At 33.5% G+C, this 15,062-nt stretch overlaps 1 protein-coding gene across 4 annotated transcripts; it reads right to left on the reverse strand.

Moving 5' to 3' along the window:
- Nucleotides 1-24: 24 nt before the first annotated feature.
- LOC109050989 (galanin peptides) lies at nt 25-3,929 on the reverse strand. 4 transcript variants are annotated; one of them, XM_042715143.1, is made up of 7 exons: nt 3,797-3,929; nt 3,626-3,706; nt 2,858-2,912; nt 2,477-2,548; nt 1,114-1,200; nt 806-874; nt 25-296 (listed from the first exon to the last, which is right to left on the reverse strand). In XM_042715143.1, exons 2-7 carry the CDS (start codon nt 3,704-3,706, stop codon nt 235-237), a joined length of 426 nt encoding a protein of 141 aa, XP_042571077.1. In that variant the 5' UTR covers nt 3,797-3,929; the 3' UTR covers nt 25-234. The 4 variants fall into 4 exon arrangements, with proteins under 4 accessions (XP_042571077.1, XP_018924065.1, XP_042571078.1 ...); XM_019068520.2 differs by having other exon boundaries at nt 806-877; XM_042715144.1 differs by lacking the exon at nt 2,477-2,548 and having other exon boundaries at nt 3,797-3,928.
- Between the last annotated feature and the right edge of the window lie 11,133 nt (nt 3,930-15,062).

The following is a 15,062-nucleotide window of genomic DNA, read 5'->3' on the forward strand; positions in this document are numbered from 1 at the left end:
TAATAAGACAGACAATAAGGTGAGTCGAATGCCATTTATGAGTTTTATTTTTTGAATCCATCTCCACATCAGCCGTCAAGTGATTCTGACAGATTAAAGTTACGTAGTATTATTGACAGTTTAGCGTGTGGAGAACAGCATGGTGAAGACTTTGAATGTTAATACAGCCTCTGAGAGCGATTTCAGCCGGGCACAGTGGAGGTCACGGTGTGTCAAAGCTGGATTCGGTCAAAATTAGGGTTGACTTATTTCCTCTGATGTGAGAGAGGAAGGCAGACTGTCGAGAGCTCCAAATTCTGCAGGGTGAAGTAAGTAAAAATGTGAAAATTAGAATAATTATTTTTCTTGCAGTCAAATTACGTTAGGTGAACAGTAGTTTTTTGGGTCTTATTCACCTAAAACTTACAGAGATGGTTATTCAGAATTGCATGGTATATACATTACTTTTCCTTTATGTGTCTGTTTATTAATATTTTGATGGGATGAAAACTTTAACAAAAACTGAAAACTTCTTAGGTGTTTCCTTCTTCATGTTTAAGTGAGTTTTAAAGTAAAAAAATTAAAATAATAATATTGTGACATTTTATATATATATATATATATATATATATATATATATATATATATATATATATATATATATATATATATATATATATATAGGCCCCTTTTGATTGATTCAACGCATCCCTGTTGAACAAAAGTATTCATTAAAAACATTCTATACTTCCAGCAATTTGAAGTTGATGTATTTGACTTTATTTTAGTTTCATAAATCTAAAAAATAAATAACAACTGCACTTACCTTTTAATTTGAGATAAGAAAGAAAGTCTATGATAGTATGGATAACATCCTCATCTGATATCCTCAGAGCTGCTAAAAAGCAGAGACAGTTGATACAAGATTAGATAGAGTTATTATCATTTATTATTTTACTGATGAAGTCTTGCCACAACATCTGTGAAAGTACATTAACAATTAATGGATAGTATAATCCACGTACCAGCCTTTATAAAGTCTAATAAACCATATAGAATCATGATCTTAATTAAAACAAATCCATTTTGGGTTTTCACACTGATGAGTCCCTGCAGACAGTGCATGTTTCTTACCTGTCTTGAAATCTTCGTCTATGGGCATTTCTCTCTTCCCTGACAGTCCGTGCTTGTCGCTAAGGCTCCTGTGGCTGTCTATGGCATCTGATCACAAAGCAAAACCACACATAATCACATTGATCATTTGAACAGCCCGCTGAGCACCACGCCGTCAGACCCTGACGCCCCGGCTGATATTCATAGACCTGCCTGTGGCACACATATGTTCCTAATGTGACAAGTCATTATTTTAGGAATATCTTTTTTTGTTTTGTTTCTGTTTTTTGGGACAGATTGAGTAGAGCAACCTGCAGGAATTGAGTCATGGAATTGCTTTTTTGTCGCAATGCGAAGCACAAGCTCACACACTTGTGAAAAAAAGAAGTGCACTTAATTGTATTGAATGTACACTTGTAGTGTACTTCAAAACTAAGAAGTATATTTTTTAAATTTGTACTTGCAGATAATATAATATTACCTCAATTAAAGTCCACTTTCATGCCTGTTTCTTAACGCACTTAAGCACCCTTTTAATAATAATGCCAAATTAAAAGTTGTACCTTTAAGTAATATATATATAAACTTTCAAATATATTTAAATACATGACATTAAAGTTTCAATAGAAATTACATTAAAGTAGGCTATATTTTAATGTACCATAAATGCTTCTCAGTATATTCAGCAGTACACAATATTTCAACAGACAATAGAATTATGAAATTACTTATAAATATGTACTTAAGTGGGTCAAAAAAGCACTCTCAAGTTGAACTAACTGCATTTAATATAAATTTAAACTATAACTATAATAAATTCCATTTAATTGCAAAAATGTCCGAAAACATTACATTCAGTTTGCACTTTAGTATATTCTTTTAATGTATGTTATTTCCATAACTACTCATTTAAAAGTATTCTAAGTGTACTCCTTTTCCACAAGGGCACCCAAAGTAAAAAGAGCAGTTTAACTGCAAAAACCACAGCAAGTGGTAAAAGCAGAGACAGAGCGTAGAACGAAAGATAAAGGATGTAAAAAGAGTTAAATTACCTTTAACAGACTATTTAATGCAATTAAGGAAAACAGCAGAATATTGCTTATATATTCAGAAAGAAACCTGCTGCTATGATTTAATACATTTAACTGAAGTAATATGGCAATATTTAGAAAGTCCATGAAGAAGAATACTTCATGCTTTTGCACACAGAATATGTACTTAAATTATTCCCTCATGCTTTTAAAGCTCGATTGATCTTTCCGGTTTAGGTGAAAAGATCTTTCTTTGATTCATGCTGAATGGAAGCTTGGAAAACAGCACAAAGAGCGGAACGCCACAGAGCAATTCCTCCTCTGACTTCAATAACCTGCAGGTGCTATCTTACATTGACCAAGCAGATCCTCTCTCCCCCTTGCACTGGGAGAATCCTTAATCTGTATAAGGTGATCAATACGACCTGAAACACAGGGAGCTTATGTAACTGACCTACACAGGTGAGCTCAACATCAGTGCACCCCAACACATTTCATCAAAGACAGCGAACAGGCCTGCACAGATAGTACGGACAAACTAAAGAGTCCAAGGTTTAAAGTGAGCTCAATGCAAAAGTAAAGCAAAACAAATGAAGAACAGTTGTATACGTCAAAACAGTTACATAAATCATACGCAACTGTTTTTATAATAAACAGCTATGGGGAAAGATAAAGAGTGGTATTATTAGAGAAGATAGAAAAAAAGTCTACAAAAGATGTAATGGGGAACTCACGAGGACCGAGGAGATACCCAGCACTGTTGAGGGTCCATCCTCTCTTCTCTTTTGCCTGTTTTATAGAATATGTAATATATATAAATATAGAAAGTTCAAGTTATACAAGTTACACACTGTAAAAAAAAAAACACACATAAAAATACACATAAAAAAAGCAACAACCTTTGTCTATAAAAACACACTAAAAAAAATATTTCATAATAAGACATAACACTGGTGCCTTTATATTTTACAACTGATAACTATATTTCATTATAATGTTACTATCTACTTTAACTAACAAAAAAGTGAATTTGACGGTTTATTAAATAACAATATTTGTTTTTACATTACTATTGCTATTGACATTTTACGTTATCTTTTACATTTATGCTATTTTGCCGAGAACCCTATAATATTCTATTTGTGACAACTTACCCCATAAAGCCCGACAACATGTCCAGTTAATTGGGACAAAAGTAACGTGCATTCTTTATTTCTTACCCAGTAATGTTTAAATACTTATAGCAAAGACTTTAAGTTGTGTTTAAACAGAAATTGTCTTTTAAAAAAGCCACCGTGAGATTGTGAGAACAATTTACTCGGGTTAAGATTGTGACAACTTGCCCCGGTCTGCCCTATAACAAGATGTTTCAAGGGAGTGTTGTTACACAGAACAGTTCCTATATTTTTAAATTAAAACTGTTTCGACTTTCCCGTAATTTAATTTGCATTACAACACAGCCTACAGTATTAAATAATGAAATGAATCATTTTGAATCTTACCGCAATCACCATTCCGAGTGTTTCCGTAAGAAACGCGCACACAATAAGAGACACACAAACTCCACCGACACACCTGTGCATCTGAAAAAAAAAATAATAATAATAATACATCAGTGAAGCATTATGAAACATACAGACCATACATAAAGAGAATGAGAAATGGGAACTTACTCTGAGTATCAGTTGGGTCTTTGGAGAGTAAAGCACTAATACTCCTGCTGCTTCTTTACTCCTGGTCCTCTGATGCTCCTGGGATCCGGAGCCTTTTATTGAAACGGAATGTCTCACCTCTGACGTATTTACGTCAAAAGGTGACATCGTCAGGCTCTTCGTCAATGACACCAGAGCAAATTAGCAACGATCGAGTCTGTTTATGTCCATGGATCAACTTATTATCGCCTTATTGATTATTGTATAGTCATCTAAATGCCCCATCCAGTTCAAAGATGGATGATGGATTATGGTATTATGGATTTTCCAGTTTGGCATTCCCAGCTCAACATAAGCGCACACATTTTACAGTAACAGAAATATTAGTTTGCTTAAAATGTTCTAGAAATGTACCACATGCATGCATGCTTCTGAAAGATTAAATAATAATGTTATTGTTATTCAGTAAATGAGTACATTTGAGTCATTTTCAATGAAAAAAGTAAGTTATTTCTTAGTGAAGGTGTGAGAAATAAAAAGGAAAAATCTTCAATATTCATGCACTTGATTCATATATATATGTATATATGTATATATATATATATATATATATATATATATATATATATATAATATATATATATATATATATTAAAAGCACATAACAGTTTATACTTATTAATCCTTATTTTAAAAAGGTAAAAATATTTGTATTATTTTATTTCATGCTATATTTAATATCATATTAAATATACACAAACACATCTTTGTGTCACAGGCTACTCCTTGTAACACGAACAAACCGTACCTTTTCATAAAAAAAGTGCTCACTTTTTTCAGTTTCTCATAATTATGCCTTTAACTAGAGCTCCAGAGATGAATGTGTATTATTGATAATTGCAATGACCTTTGCACTTACTCAAATCTCCCCTTACAAGAGTTTCCTGCATTGTTATTGATCCATGTTTATTGACATTTTAACACATGCAAATACAGAGATTTATAAAAACAATACATAGAAAAAACAAACCACAAGAGGACGCTTCTCTGATACGCTTTATTGAGTGCTGAAGGCAATATGGATTCATATGTTCATATGGGTGGATTGTACATTCCAGCAAAGCGTAGTTTTACAAAGCTATTCATGCATTTGTTAAAACTCAGTGACCTTACGATTCTTTCCCACTCCAGATAAACATACTGGCTGGCAATCATGAAAATAACAATTATTCCCAAAACAATGAACAAGATGAGTAGAATTTTGACGGCTCTTCTCAAAAGGCTCTGTTGCTTCTGATGGACAGGACTCTCAGATTGCTCATTGTCTATGTCCATGCGTTGAGTCTGTAAGATGGTGTCTTCCATCTGCTTCTTAGTTTCTTCAGAGCTGCGTTCTTGAGTGTCTGCGGGACATTTCTTCTGATGATGTCCCTCACCAATTGGATGGATGATGGAGGCTGCTGGCGATGAAGCCCTTGATGAAATAGAACAGAGTGCATACAGTTCATCATAAGGAAATCAGTTAATACAGCTTTGTATGGTGTCTTTTCATTGACAGAGGGGAAAAAAGGCAGGCATTTCAGATGAATACAAAACTAGATTCCATTACAAAATTTTATGATTAACACATAGCCTTACTAATTAATCTGCGCAAGAGAAAGAAGCCTACCTGTTGTTTAACTCCGTCCCGTGCACATTAATGAGTAATCTGAAAACTGCTCGGGAACTGCAGTGACCAGGACAGCAGGATTTCTCTAGCTTGACCAGCTTTACTGCGTTCATGGCAGGAGATGTCTCATTGATCTACGAGACAAACATTTCAATATCTTTCCATTTGTCATTCAGTAGGCTATAGTTTCAGTCATGGTGCGAATTATAAAATGAATTTTAGGGACTTCAACGATTATTTAAAAAGAAGGCTTTAAGCCTACTTAATGGTCTCTAGAAATGCATAGTCACTACAGCTAGATAAACGTCAGATAACGAAAAGCATTTGTTATTTTTGAGATATGTTAACGTATTGTGCTGGTGCATAATTACGGTAGCCGAATGTTACTTGTCATGATTAATCAACGTACAGATCGAATTAAAAGCGATGATCTGATCTGGCGAACACCAAAACATTTCTACGAAAATGCGCGCAAACGTTTGGAAAACTTCGTCGTTACTGAACCTTTTGAACGCTGTTGAACATATAGGCTAAGAAACCTTGATTTCAACTAACTTTCTTGCAGACGTTCCACTCAAATTCAAACGAACACAACCAAAGAAGAGAAATAAAATGAACCTAACCAGTCCTAGTCAAATCCAGTAACTACCTCAAGTCTTTTCGAGTCTTTTCTCCGTAGCATTTCTGTGTTCTGTGTAACTGTTAAGGAACAAAAAAAAACTATTCATCAACTTGAAAAACTTAAATCATCGGCCTGGTGTTGCTATGGTTACCACCTCAAGCGACGTTCTCACGTAAGCGTCTACTCTGCGTCAACTGAACGTCAACTCAAATTTTTAATATTTTTTGGGGGGTGGGGGGGGGTGTTATTTACACATAACAATCACGTTGTCAGGAACTCCTTCGTAAAGGCATTTTTCAGCTATATTGTAATTTATTACAAGTTTTTCTGGAAAAAGAAATTTTCTGATTGGTCTTTCATCATTCAAATCCTTGCCCTGTAGCACACATAAAACTAAACTTGTTTTCAGGGTCATTCTACAGAAACGTCCATTTTTCTGGCCCTAGCCTTTACAGAAATATTACAATTGAAAAACACATTAGGGTTACAAATTTTTGCTTTATTTTGCAGTCAAAATCAGGGTTTTCTACCATTTAAATTACAATACATGAATACATTACAAAAATGTATTCATAACTATCAAATATATGATATAAATGGCATAATAAAATAAAATGCTCAATAAATATTATAAAATATATAGTGAAAACACGGTTAGCTAGTTTTTCAAATGAGCAAGTCCCCAGGATTTTACCGTTTTGACAAAAATCTGTCATTTTGTAATAAAACGATTTTAGAGTCTCACACTGATGAACATCACCTTGACTTCCTCCTTCCTTGAAAAAAGCCCATGTTAAGTAAACCCCATCTTAACAACAATCATAAATTTCAACAATTAGCTCACGATTTCATATGAAGCTTTTAGTTGATTTCACTGGTATGACCTATTTATTGTTAGGGAACTGTATGTTTGGGTTAACTGGTAAGTGAAAAAAAACTATAATAAAAATGGTTAAAATACTCACTTTTTATGTGTTTTATGCTGAGTATGCATGATTGACAACCTATGGTTTGATACTGTTGGGGTCACAGCAGACATTATGTAAAATGCATAATTTTTAGCATGAAAATTGTCACTGGTGTTACTGTCAACTGTACACTTGTTACCTTCCTTATGGGTCTGACCAGTGAAGATCAGGTATATCAGGTCTCAAACATGTATGTCACTGGTGTTTCATTGTGTCACTGGTGTTACCGTACTGTTTTTTTTTTTCTTTCAAATTAAATAAATAAAACATAATCTCCTTATTTCTTGCATTTTCATTATTTTTCTGTAACTCTGACTACATGTGCTGAAAAAAAATAATATAATAATATATTTTAATATTGATAAAGAAGGTAACACCAGTGACAAAAAAAATGGTTCATGTGGTCTTGCAAAATGTGCATTGCCAAAAATGAGCTAAAGAGAGAAAATAAGAGGTAAGCTGTCATTTATATGTATTCATAAGTCAAAAACTTTGTAATCTAATAATGTGGTCTAAGTTTAAGGTACAAATGTTTAGTGAAAATAAATACATTTTAAGATATTTTGCCATACCAAAAGTGGACGTTTCTGTAGAATGACCCTTCAGCAACTAAACATGTTTTAGAAAGCAACTATTTTAAACCAACCAAAATGAACCATAATCAGTTTCAAGCCTCTCAGGCCAATTGTAATGTGAGCGGCACATCAATTTCAAAAAATTTTTCCCTGCTGAAAAACCAAAAGTAGCTGGTTTTAGCTGGTCAAACTGGTCTCCTAGCCTGGCCTAGCTTGTTTTAGCTGGTCTCCCAGCCTGACCAGCTAAAGAAGTGGCCAAAAACCTTTCTAAAACCGGCCTGCTGACCAGCTAAATCCAGGAAACCAGCTTAGGCTGGTTTTAGCTGTTTTGTTTTTTTTCAGCAGAGTTCCCATTTATTCACCAAGAACTGAGTGTTAACTTTTTATGAGTGTCCTAAATAAGAGTGTTAGCATTTTACAGCCATTATTACAATCATGCGTCTCTTTGTCCTTCAGGTCTATTATGTGATCATATCAAAGAAAGCCCTGATTATGACGCATGATGTCCAGAAGACCACAGCTGATCACACTTACTACACTTATGCATCAGATCTGCAGTGGACTTTTTCTTTTCTGAAGAACACTCCTTGTACGGTGATTCACATCCAGCAGCTTCTCAAATCACTTCAGAATACAATGAACATCAGTCTTTTATTCACGGTTAGCAGTTTCAAATGAGCAGAAACAAACAAATTCACTATCCTTGCCGCATATTTGTTCCTTTATGTGTGTTTAGATGTGTCTCTAGGGAGACCAACCTGTGGCGGGTACCATAAACCTTTTTATTTTAGTTAAATAAGTTTATTTTAGAGTCTTTTAACTGGCAGAGCATTTCCTCCTTTTGCGTCATTTAACATTATTGTCACCTTTGATGGATATTGCAGCTGCACCTTTCCCACCCCCACCTATAATAAGCTATACGCATGCCCCAATTCAAATAAAAATAAACACACCCTCTGCCTCACTCTCATACTAAAATTGTAAAACTGAAATTCAAGATGTATTTTCCATCCAAGATGTGAGTTTGTTATGGAACAGGTATGGAGAAATTTAGCATTACATCACTTGCTCACCAGTGGATCCTCTGCAGTGAATGGGTGCCGTCAGAATGAGAGTCCAAACAGCTGATAAAAACATAACAATAATCCACAAGTAATCCAGTCCATCGGTTAACACCCCGTGAAGTGAAAAGCTGCATGTTTGTAAGAAACAAATCCATGATCATTTAACTTTTAACCTTTGCTTCTGGCCAAAATACGAGTCCTCTATCCATAATAATAATCAAATAAAATAAACACTTTTATGTGGTTATTATGCTGCTCTTGCCCTTTAGCACACAGGTAAATAATTTAGACATTCATTTGTACCAAATAAGTCTGGCTCCAGTTTGATTAGGTTATACTGTACACAGGGTCAAGAAAAGACTCTTGTATGCATTGTAACATAATCAGCTGTATAATTTTGTTAGCAGTGAGATATGACAGAATCTCAGTGTAAACTGCAGCACTTTATGCAATATGATAACAAACAATATAGACACTTTTGACTTTCTTGCTCTCAGATCATCTATAGTCTTCCTTTTGACTATTTAAAAGTATGGTTATGGTTCCTTGCTAAACATGTTATGTTACACAGTTATACATAATTTATGTTATGTTATACATTTAATGTCAGCAAATTGGTAAACAGATAGATAGATGTGTGTATAAAAATGTCTTCTATTGACAGTTCAGGCATCAAATCTTGATGATTCTTTGATGTCGATAATAAGGGAGGTTTTTTGGACATGCATGGCTATACACTTTCTTCTGTTAGGAGGCTTCATGACGAGCAGAAAATCTCCAGCATGTCAGGTCACACCAGCACACAGAGTCAGAGCTCTTCTCACACACTCCTGCAGTAACAAGCTAAAGCCTGCTGACTTTTAGTGCTTTTAGAGCAATCTCCACCGACGCTGCCATCAAAGGAAATGGGACACATCACAAAATATAAATGATTAGGTCTGTTATAAGACAGGATGAGGCTTAAGATCAGGAGGGCTGGGTGAATGTATCATCCCATTGTCAGAGGAGAAAAACATTACAGGAACACAGGTGACGTCTCTAAGAACACGGTGGGAGACATTGCCTCAAAGCTCCATTTCACTCTGCTTCCCAGAACTGTGCATCTTTTCGAAAGCTACATAACACCGTATTAGCATTTCAATGGTAGACTGAAGACAATCCTTGTGTGGAAACTATTTGAATAATGGAGTGGGATTAGGGATTTGAAATATGTATTGAAAAACTGGATTTAGCCTCAGTGGATGCTCGTGGTTTCTTGTGTGAAAAAGCAGGAAGATGTGATTTTAAGGATACCCGAGGAGAAAATTTCTTGCACATAGCAGGTTTCCTTCAGATTTAGCACAAAGTTATGGTATAAAATGACAAAAAAAAAGAGTCAAAGTGTTGGTATCACACACAGTAAAAAAAAAAAAAAAAAAAACAGTAACAGTTAACAGTAAGTTCCTGTACTATATACAGGGAAAACTGTAAAAGATCTAACCAGAAATTTTATGTAATTTTACAGTAAAAAGCTGTTAATTGTACAGTAAAAAATAACAAATCAACATACAATTTACAGTCAAAAACTGTAAACAGATATTCCCAGAATTCCCTGTGTAACACTCCACATTTGAAAGTATTTTGTTTAAATAATTATGCTTCTTAATAGTTTTTATTATGTTCACTAAGGTTTTACCTTAATGAATGTTTATTGCATTATTATGCTGGTTGTCAGTATATATTAAAGGTATAATAAAAAGATTTTAGAAACAGTCTGCATTGTTGAATTTATTGCTTTACATTCATATTTTGTTGTTTGTAAATTACAGTTTTATACTGTAACATTTTGGAAAAGTCTGTTCTGTAAATCTGTTTACAGTTTTTCTGTATTTTTTCTACACAATTATTCTGGCAACCACATCTGACAAAATTATTTTGCAAAAGCTACAGAATTTTTTGCTAAAAATTTATCTTTTACCCTTTTTACCTGTTCAATATTCATGATTAAATTGATTAAAACAAAATTAAAATCACATGGAAAGATCAGGGTGTCGATTTCTCTCCATTCAGATCATTTGCAATTACAGTTTCCAGGCATATTATCAGCATCATTTATGAGCATCATTTATTAAAGTTTCATTTCTGAAGGACAAAGCTGAGCCACACAGAAAAAAAAAAAAGTTAAAATATTTTCTGTAAATTTTTTGTAAAATAATTAAAACCACTGGTTCTTCAACCTATAAAAATATATTTATAATATATGAGATTTTAAATATTAATTATATTTAATTGTATATAATATATTTTATGAATGATATACCACTCAAAAGTTTGGAATAATTACGATTTTAAATTTTTTTTTAAAAGAAGTCTTTTGCATTTATTGCGTGCTTGCTAAATAAAACTATTAATTTCTTAGAAATACTAAACGTTGGTTTTCTGTGCCGTGCACCACTGGTGCTGGGTAATGAACTGCACTCACACATTTCAGAAAGCAAGGATGCATGAAATCAAGGTTGATGCTTATCATGCACTTTAACAGTTTACAATACTACAAAAGTAGGATAGTTAAATCACAATGAGTTTATTTTGTAAATAAAATACTATAAAAATACAAAATGCAGAATAACATACTAAACAAACACACTTAACATAATGAAAGTAAGTAGAAAAAAAATCAACTGCTTAGGATCAGCTAGAAGACTGCATGCGTGTAATTTGGTCTTAGTCAGAAATAAACCATATATGGCCGAGGGAAGTAGCGCATGTGAACTTTCAAACGTTGTCACTGAATCAGGACAATGTTCTTGCATGACAGTAAACCTCTTGTTCTGGACTTTAATGAAAGCTTTATTGTGTTTTGTCAGACAGTAACTCTGAGCGAATACCCAAAGTGTGTCTGCCTCCTGTCAGCATTGACATAACAGTCATTACCAGTGTAGCTGAAACTTCGGTGCTGTTTTAAATTAAGTTTCAAAGGGTAAGGGTCAAAGTCAAACACAGAAACAAAAATCAAAACATAAAATAAACACAAATAATAATAATAGATTCAATTGTTTATTTATTGTATTAATACATATTTATTATATTCCAGTAGTCATTTGAAATTTAATGGAAATAAAATATTGACTAATTTATATAAAATTATATATATATATATATATATATATATATATATATATATATATATATATATATATATTATATATATAACTACTTCTAGCCATCTACTGTACTCACTCCTTTTTCTTACAAAATAATGAGTGTGTCTAATTTTGGCCAAAGAATTGAGTGTAAATGTGGTCTCAAAGGTAATTATCTCCACTCCACACACTGAACCCTGATAGAAGACATTGTTAGCAAAAACCATTGACATGCGCAAATTACACTTGATTCATCAGTTATTTACTACCTTAGTAATAAAAGAGCATAACATTAGCAATTTCAAAACATTATAGTGTCACACTGCAATTATGGGTTATTTGGAAAGATAGGGCATAATAGCTGACACACTCTCTAACACGTTTATCTTAGCCTGTGATGTGCTAGTTCAACATCCGCTGGGAAATGCTGCGAGCCTCATAACTTCTGTATGGCAGCAATGCCATGGTCATTTATGACATACTATTGTTCCTACGATGCTTTCAAGATGTCCCCTTTATTTTATAGCTTTGTTTTTTAATGTCACTCACTGATAAAATCTTGGTTTTTTTCTTTTCACAGACAGTAAGTGGCTGTTTCTTTAGGCTCTGTGGACTTTCAGAAATTAAACTACCGTAAAATACACTATGACTTATTTAATGTGTCTGCTGGCAATGTCCAACATGCATGCATAACAAAAAAGTTTTTTTTGTTGTTGTTTTTCCCAATGGAAAAAAAATAATAATAATTTCCATTACATATTAAATGAATAATCAATCTCTGATGGAAAGTTTTTTTGTTGTTTTTGTTTGTTGTTTCCTCTGAATAAAAAGGACAACTTCTTAGCTATTTACAGGCACTTAATTAAAAAAAAACTAATTGGCTAAATTAATATGAATACATACACATTATTCTCGCACAATAAATATTGAAATAAAATATTGTTTGTTTATATTATCATAGTTTTATAAATGTAATAAATAATAATTTTTATTAACATCAAATATTAATGTAATTAATATTTTTAATTACAGCATTGCTTTATACATTTAATAATAGTTTAATGACACTTTTTTATATTTTAGGATTGAAAACCTGTCTGAGACAAGGGTAAAAAAAAAAAATCTATAGATAAAATACATGTCAACATTGTCCAAAATAATTGACGGTGGCATAATAAAGTTTACAAGACATGCATATAACACTAGACAAACAGACAGAGATGCAAAATAAATAAATTAATTAGGTTGTAATCTTCTCAAAATTAACCCCATAAAAGTTGTGAAGAAACATCTAAATACTGATTCAGGCATTTTGTGAATCCTGGCACACACACACACACACACACACACACACACACACATCAAAGAGCTCCTCTCACTCTCTCTCAGCGCTGAGCTGATGACAGACAATGACTCACTGCTGAAAGCAAATAAATCTATCTTCAGTGATATCAGCTCTGCATCTCTGTATAAGACCCTTTCATATTTGTGCTCTACAGGAGCAGGAAAGTCTGTTTATCTACCAAAAAAACATTCTTTCTGATGGCGTTTGATGATGCATAACAATTTAGTTGCGCTTCAGTGAGAGAAAAAGTCAGACATATTTCTGTATAATAAGTGTCTTTTATGAGAAAGCATCTGCTTTAAAGCATAAATGTCAACATTTTGCTAGGCTCATTGAACATTATGATTCAACAAACCTTGTAAAAGGGAATACTGCATGTGATCATCTTATTTTTAGCAGTGTTTTCATAATGCTTGCATGCATCAGATCTGCACATTTCAGGTGTCCGTAGCCAGGGTTTGAAAATCAGTGATGTCTGGGGTGGGGTTAAGAATTGTGCTATAATAACCCACATACAGCTCATTAGAACACTTTAAAAGACACAAACTTGAAGATGTTTGTGAAAGATGTTTTCTCTGTTTTGGAGGAATGAGCATTGTTAAATTCTGTCATATTGCACCATACTGTCGGTTAGGAGTGTATCATTTTATCAGTTGTTTATTATTCATTCAACAATACATAGCCCTATTACAGTAATAAAACGATATTATACTGTTAATAATAGTATTACTGTTATAGTTTTCATTAATAACCATTGCTATATAGATGATAACTTTGTCTAGTGCTCTTATGAATGTTGTTAGCATGATTTTGTGAAAAATTAACAACAGTATGGCTACTCAATGAAATAGCATAGACTTCTTCATGTTTGTATTTTTTTTTTATTCTGTAACTACTTGTTATAAAGATCTCTGTACTAGTGTCATATGCTATTGTTCTGATAGCATTGATAAAGTCTATATATATAAATATATATTTTTAATTTTTTTTTTTTTTGCGTTTGCCTTACCAGATGTGATATCCTGTTAGCAATAACATGTCCGCTGGCTCTTTTGATTTCTGTCAATTTAAGTTCTGGCGATTGCAGTGTTGCCAGATTTTATGAAAACAAATAAAAACCGAAAAATAAACAGATAAACCGAAATGAGTACACATCTTTTGTAAATAAGACATGATAAAGATATCGCTAACCCTAAATGGCAACGTCCCGCTCTATTAACTTTCTAAAGTAGAAAAGACAAGTCCAAAGACGCTTATAATAAATGGATCTGGCAACAAGGTACGCCCGTGCACTCACAACTCTCTCGAGCCTCGTTCACTTCGCCAGCGTCTGGCAGCGATCATTTTCGTACCACGGGCGCTAAACATTCTTGCAAACTGTCTAAACTTAATTATACACGCAGACACTCACATGAAGACCTTTAAACAGCAGATTAGTCATTTAAAGAACACATTTTAATTTCTGAACATGAAAAGTTTACCGAGGACCTCACAGCTGCTGTACTCGCTCCATTTGCTCATGGTGCCTCAAGTAATGGTGAGCTGATGAGACCGAGAGCAAAACTGAAAGAAAAAAAAAAATTATATATGACAAATTCACAGCATAATTAGTCTGGGAGACCAGATGAGACCAACAATCCTGATTTGACTGATTTAAGATGCATTATCGGAACTAAATCGATCCCATTATAAACAGCACTGCAAGCGACGGATTGTAATGGGAGGTGATTTCGTGTGCTGACTTGTCATTCACGACCTAAAACCTTTAGTCAGTAGTAGCAGCTACTGACAGTTTGTTACTACCACTGAAAATAACAAATAGCATAGCGGGATTCGGCGACAGTGCATTCATGGATTGCAATGTTGTCTCACACCATACTTGTTTAGCTGTCGAAACCGTTTTAAATGGTAAACTACAAAAG

Source organism: Cyprinus carpio, chromosome A25 (genome assembly GCF_018340385.1).
Source record: "Cyprinus carpio isolate SPL01 chromosome A25, ASM1834038v1, whole genome shotgun sequence".
Taxonomy (NCBI): domain Eukaryota; kingdom Metazoa; phylum Chordata; class Actinopteri; order Cypriniformes; family Cyprinidae; genus Cyprinus; species Cyprinus carpio.

Excerpts from the sequence above, each read along its gene's own strand:
- LOC109050989 (XM_019068520.2), bottom strand. The coding sequence starts at position 3,706 with ATGCACAGGTGTGTCGGTGGAGTTTGTGTGTCTCTTATTGTGTGCGCG. Across the intron at positions 2,913-3,625 it reads CACTCGGAATGGTGATTGCG|GCAAAAGAGAAGAGAGGATG; the intron begins GTAAGATTCAAA and ends TCTATAAAACAG. Across the intron at positions 878-1,113 it reads AGACGAAGATTTCAAGACAG|CAGCTCTGAGGATATCAGAT; the intron begins GTAAGAAACATG and ends TCTGCTTTTTAG.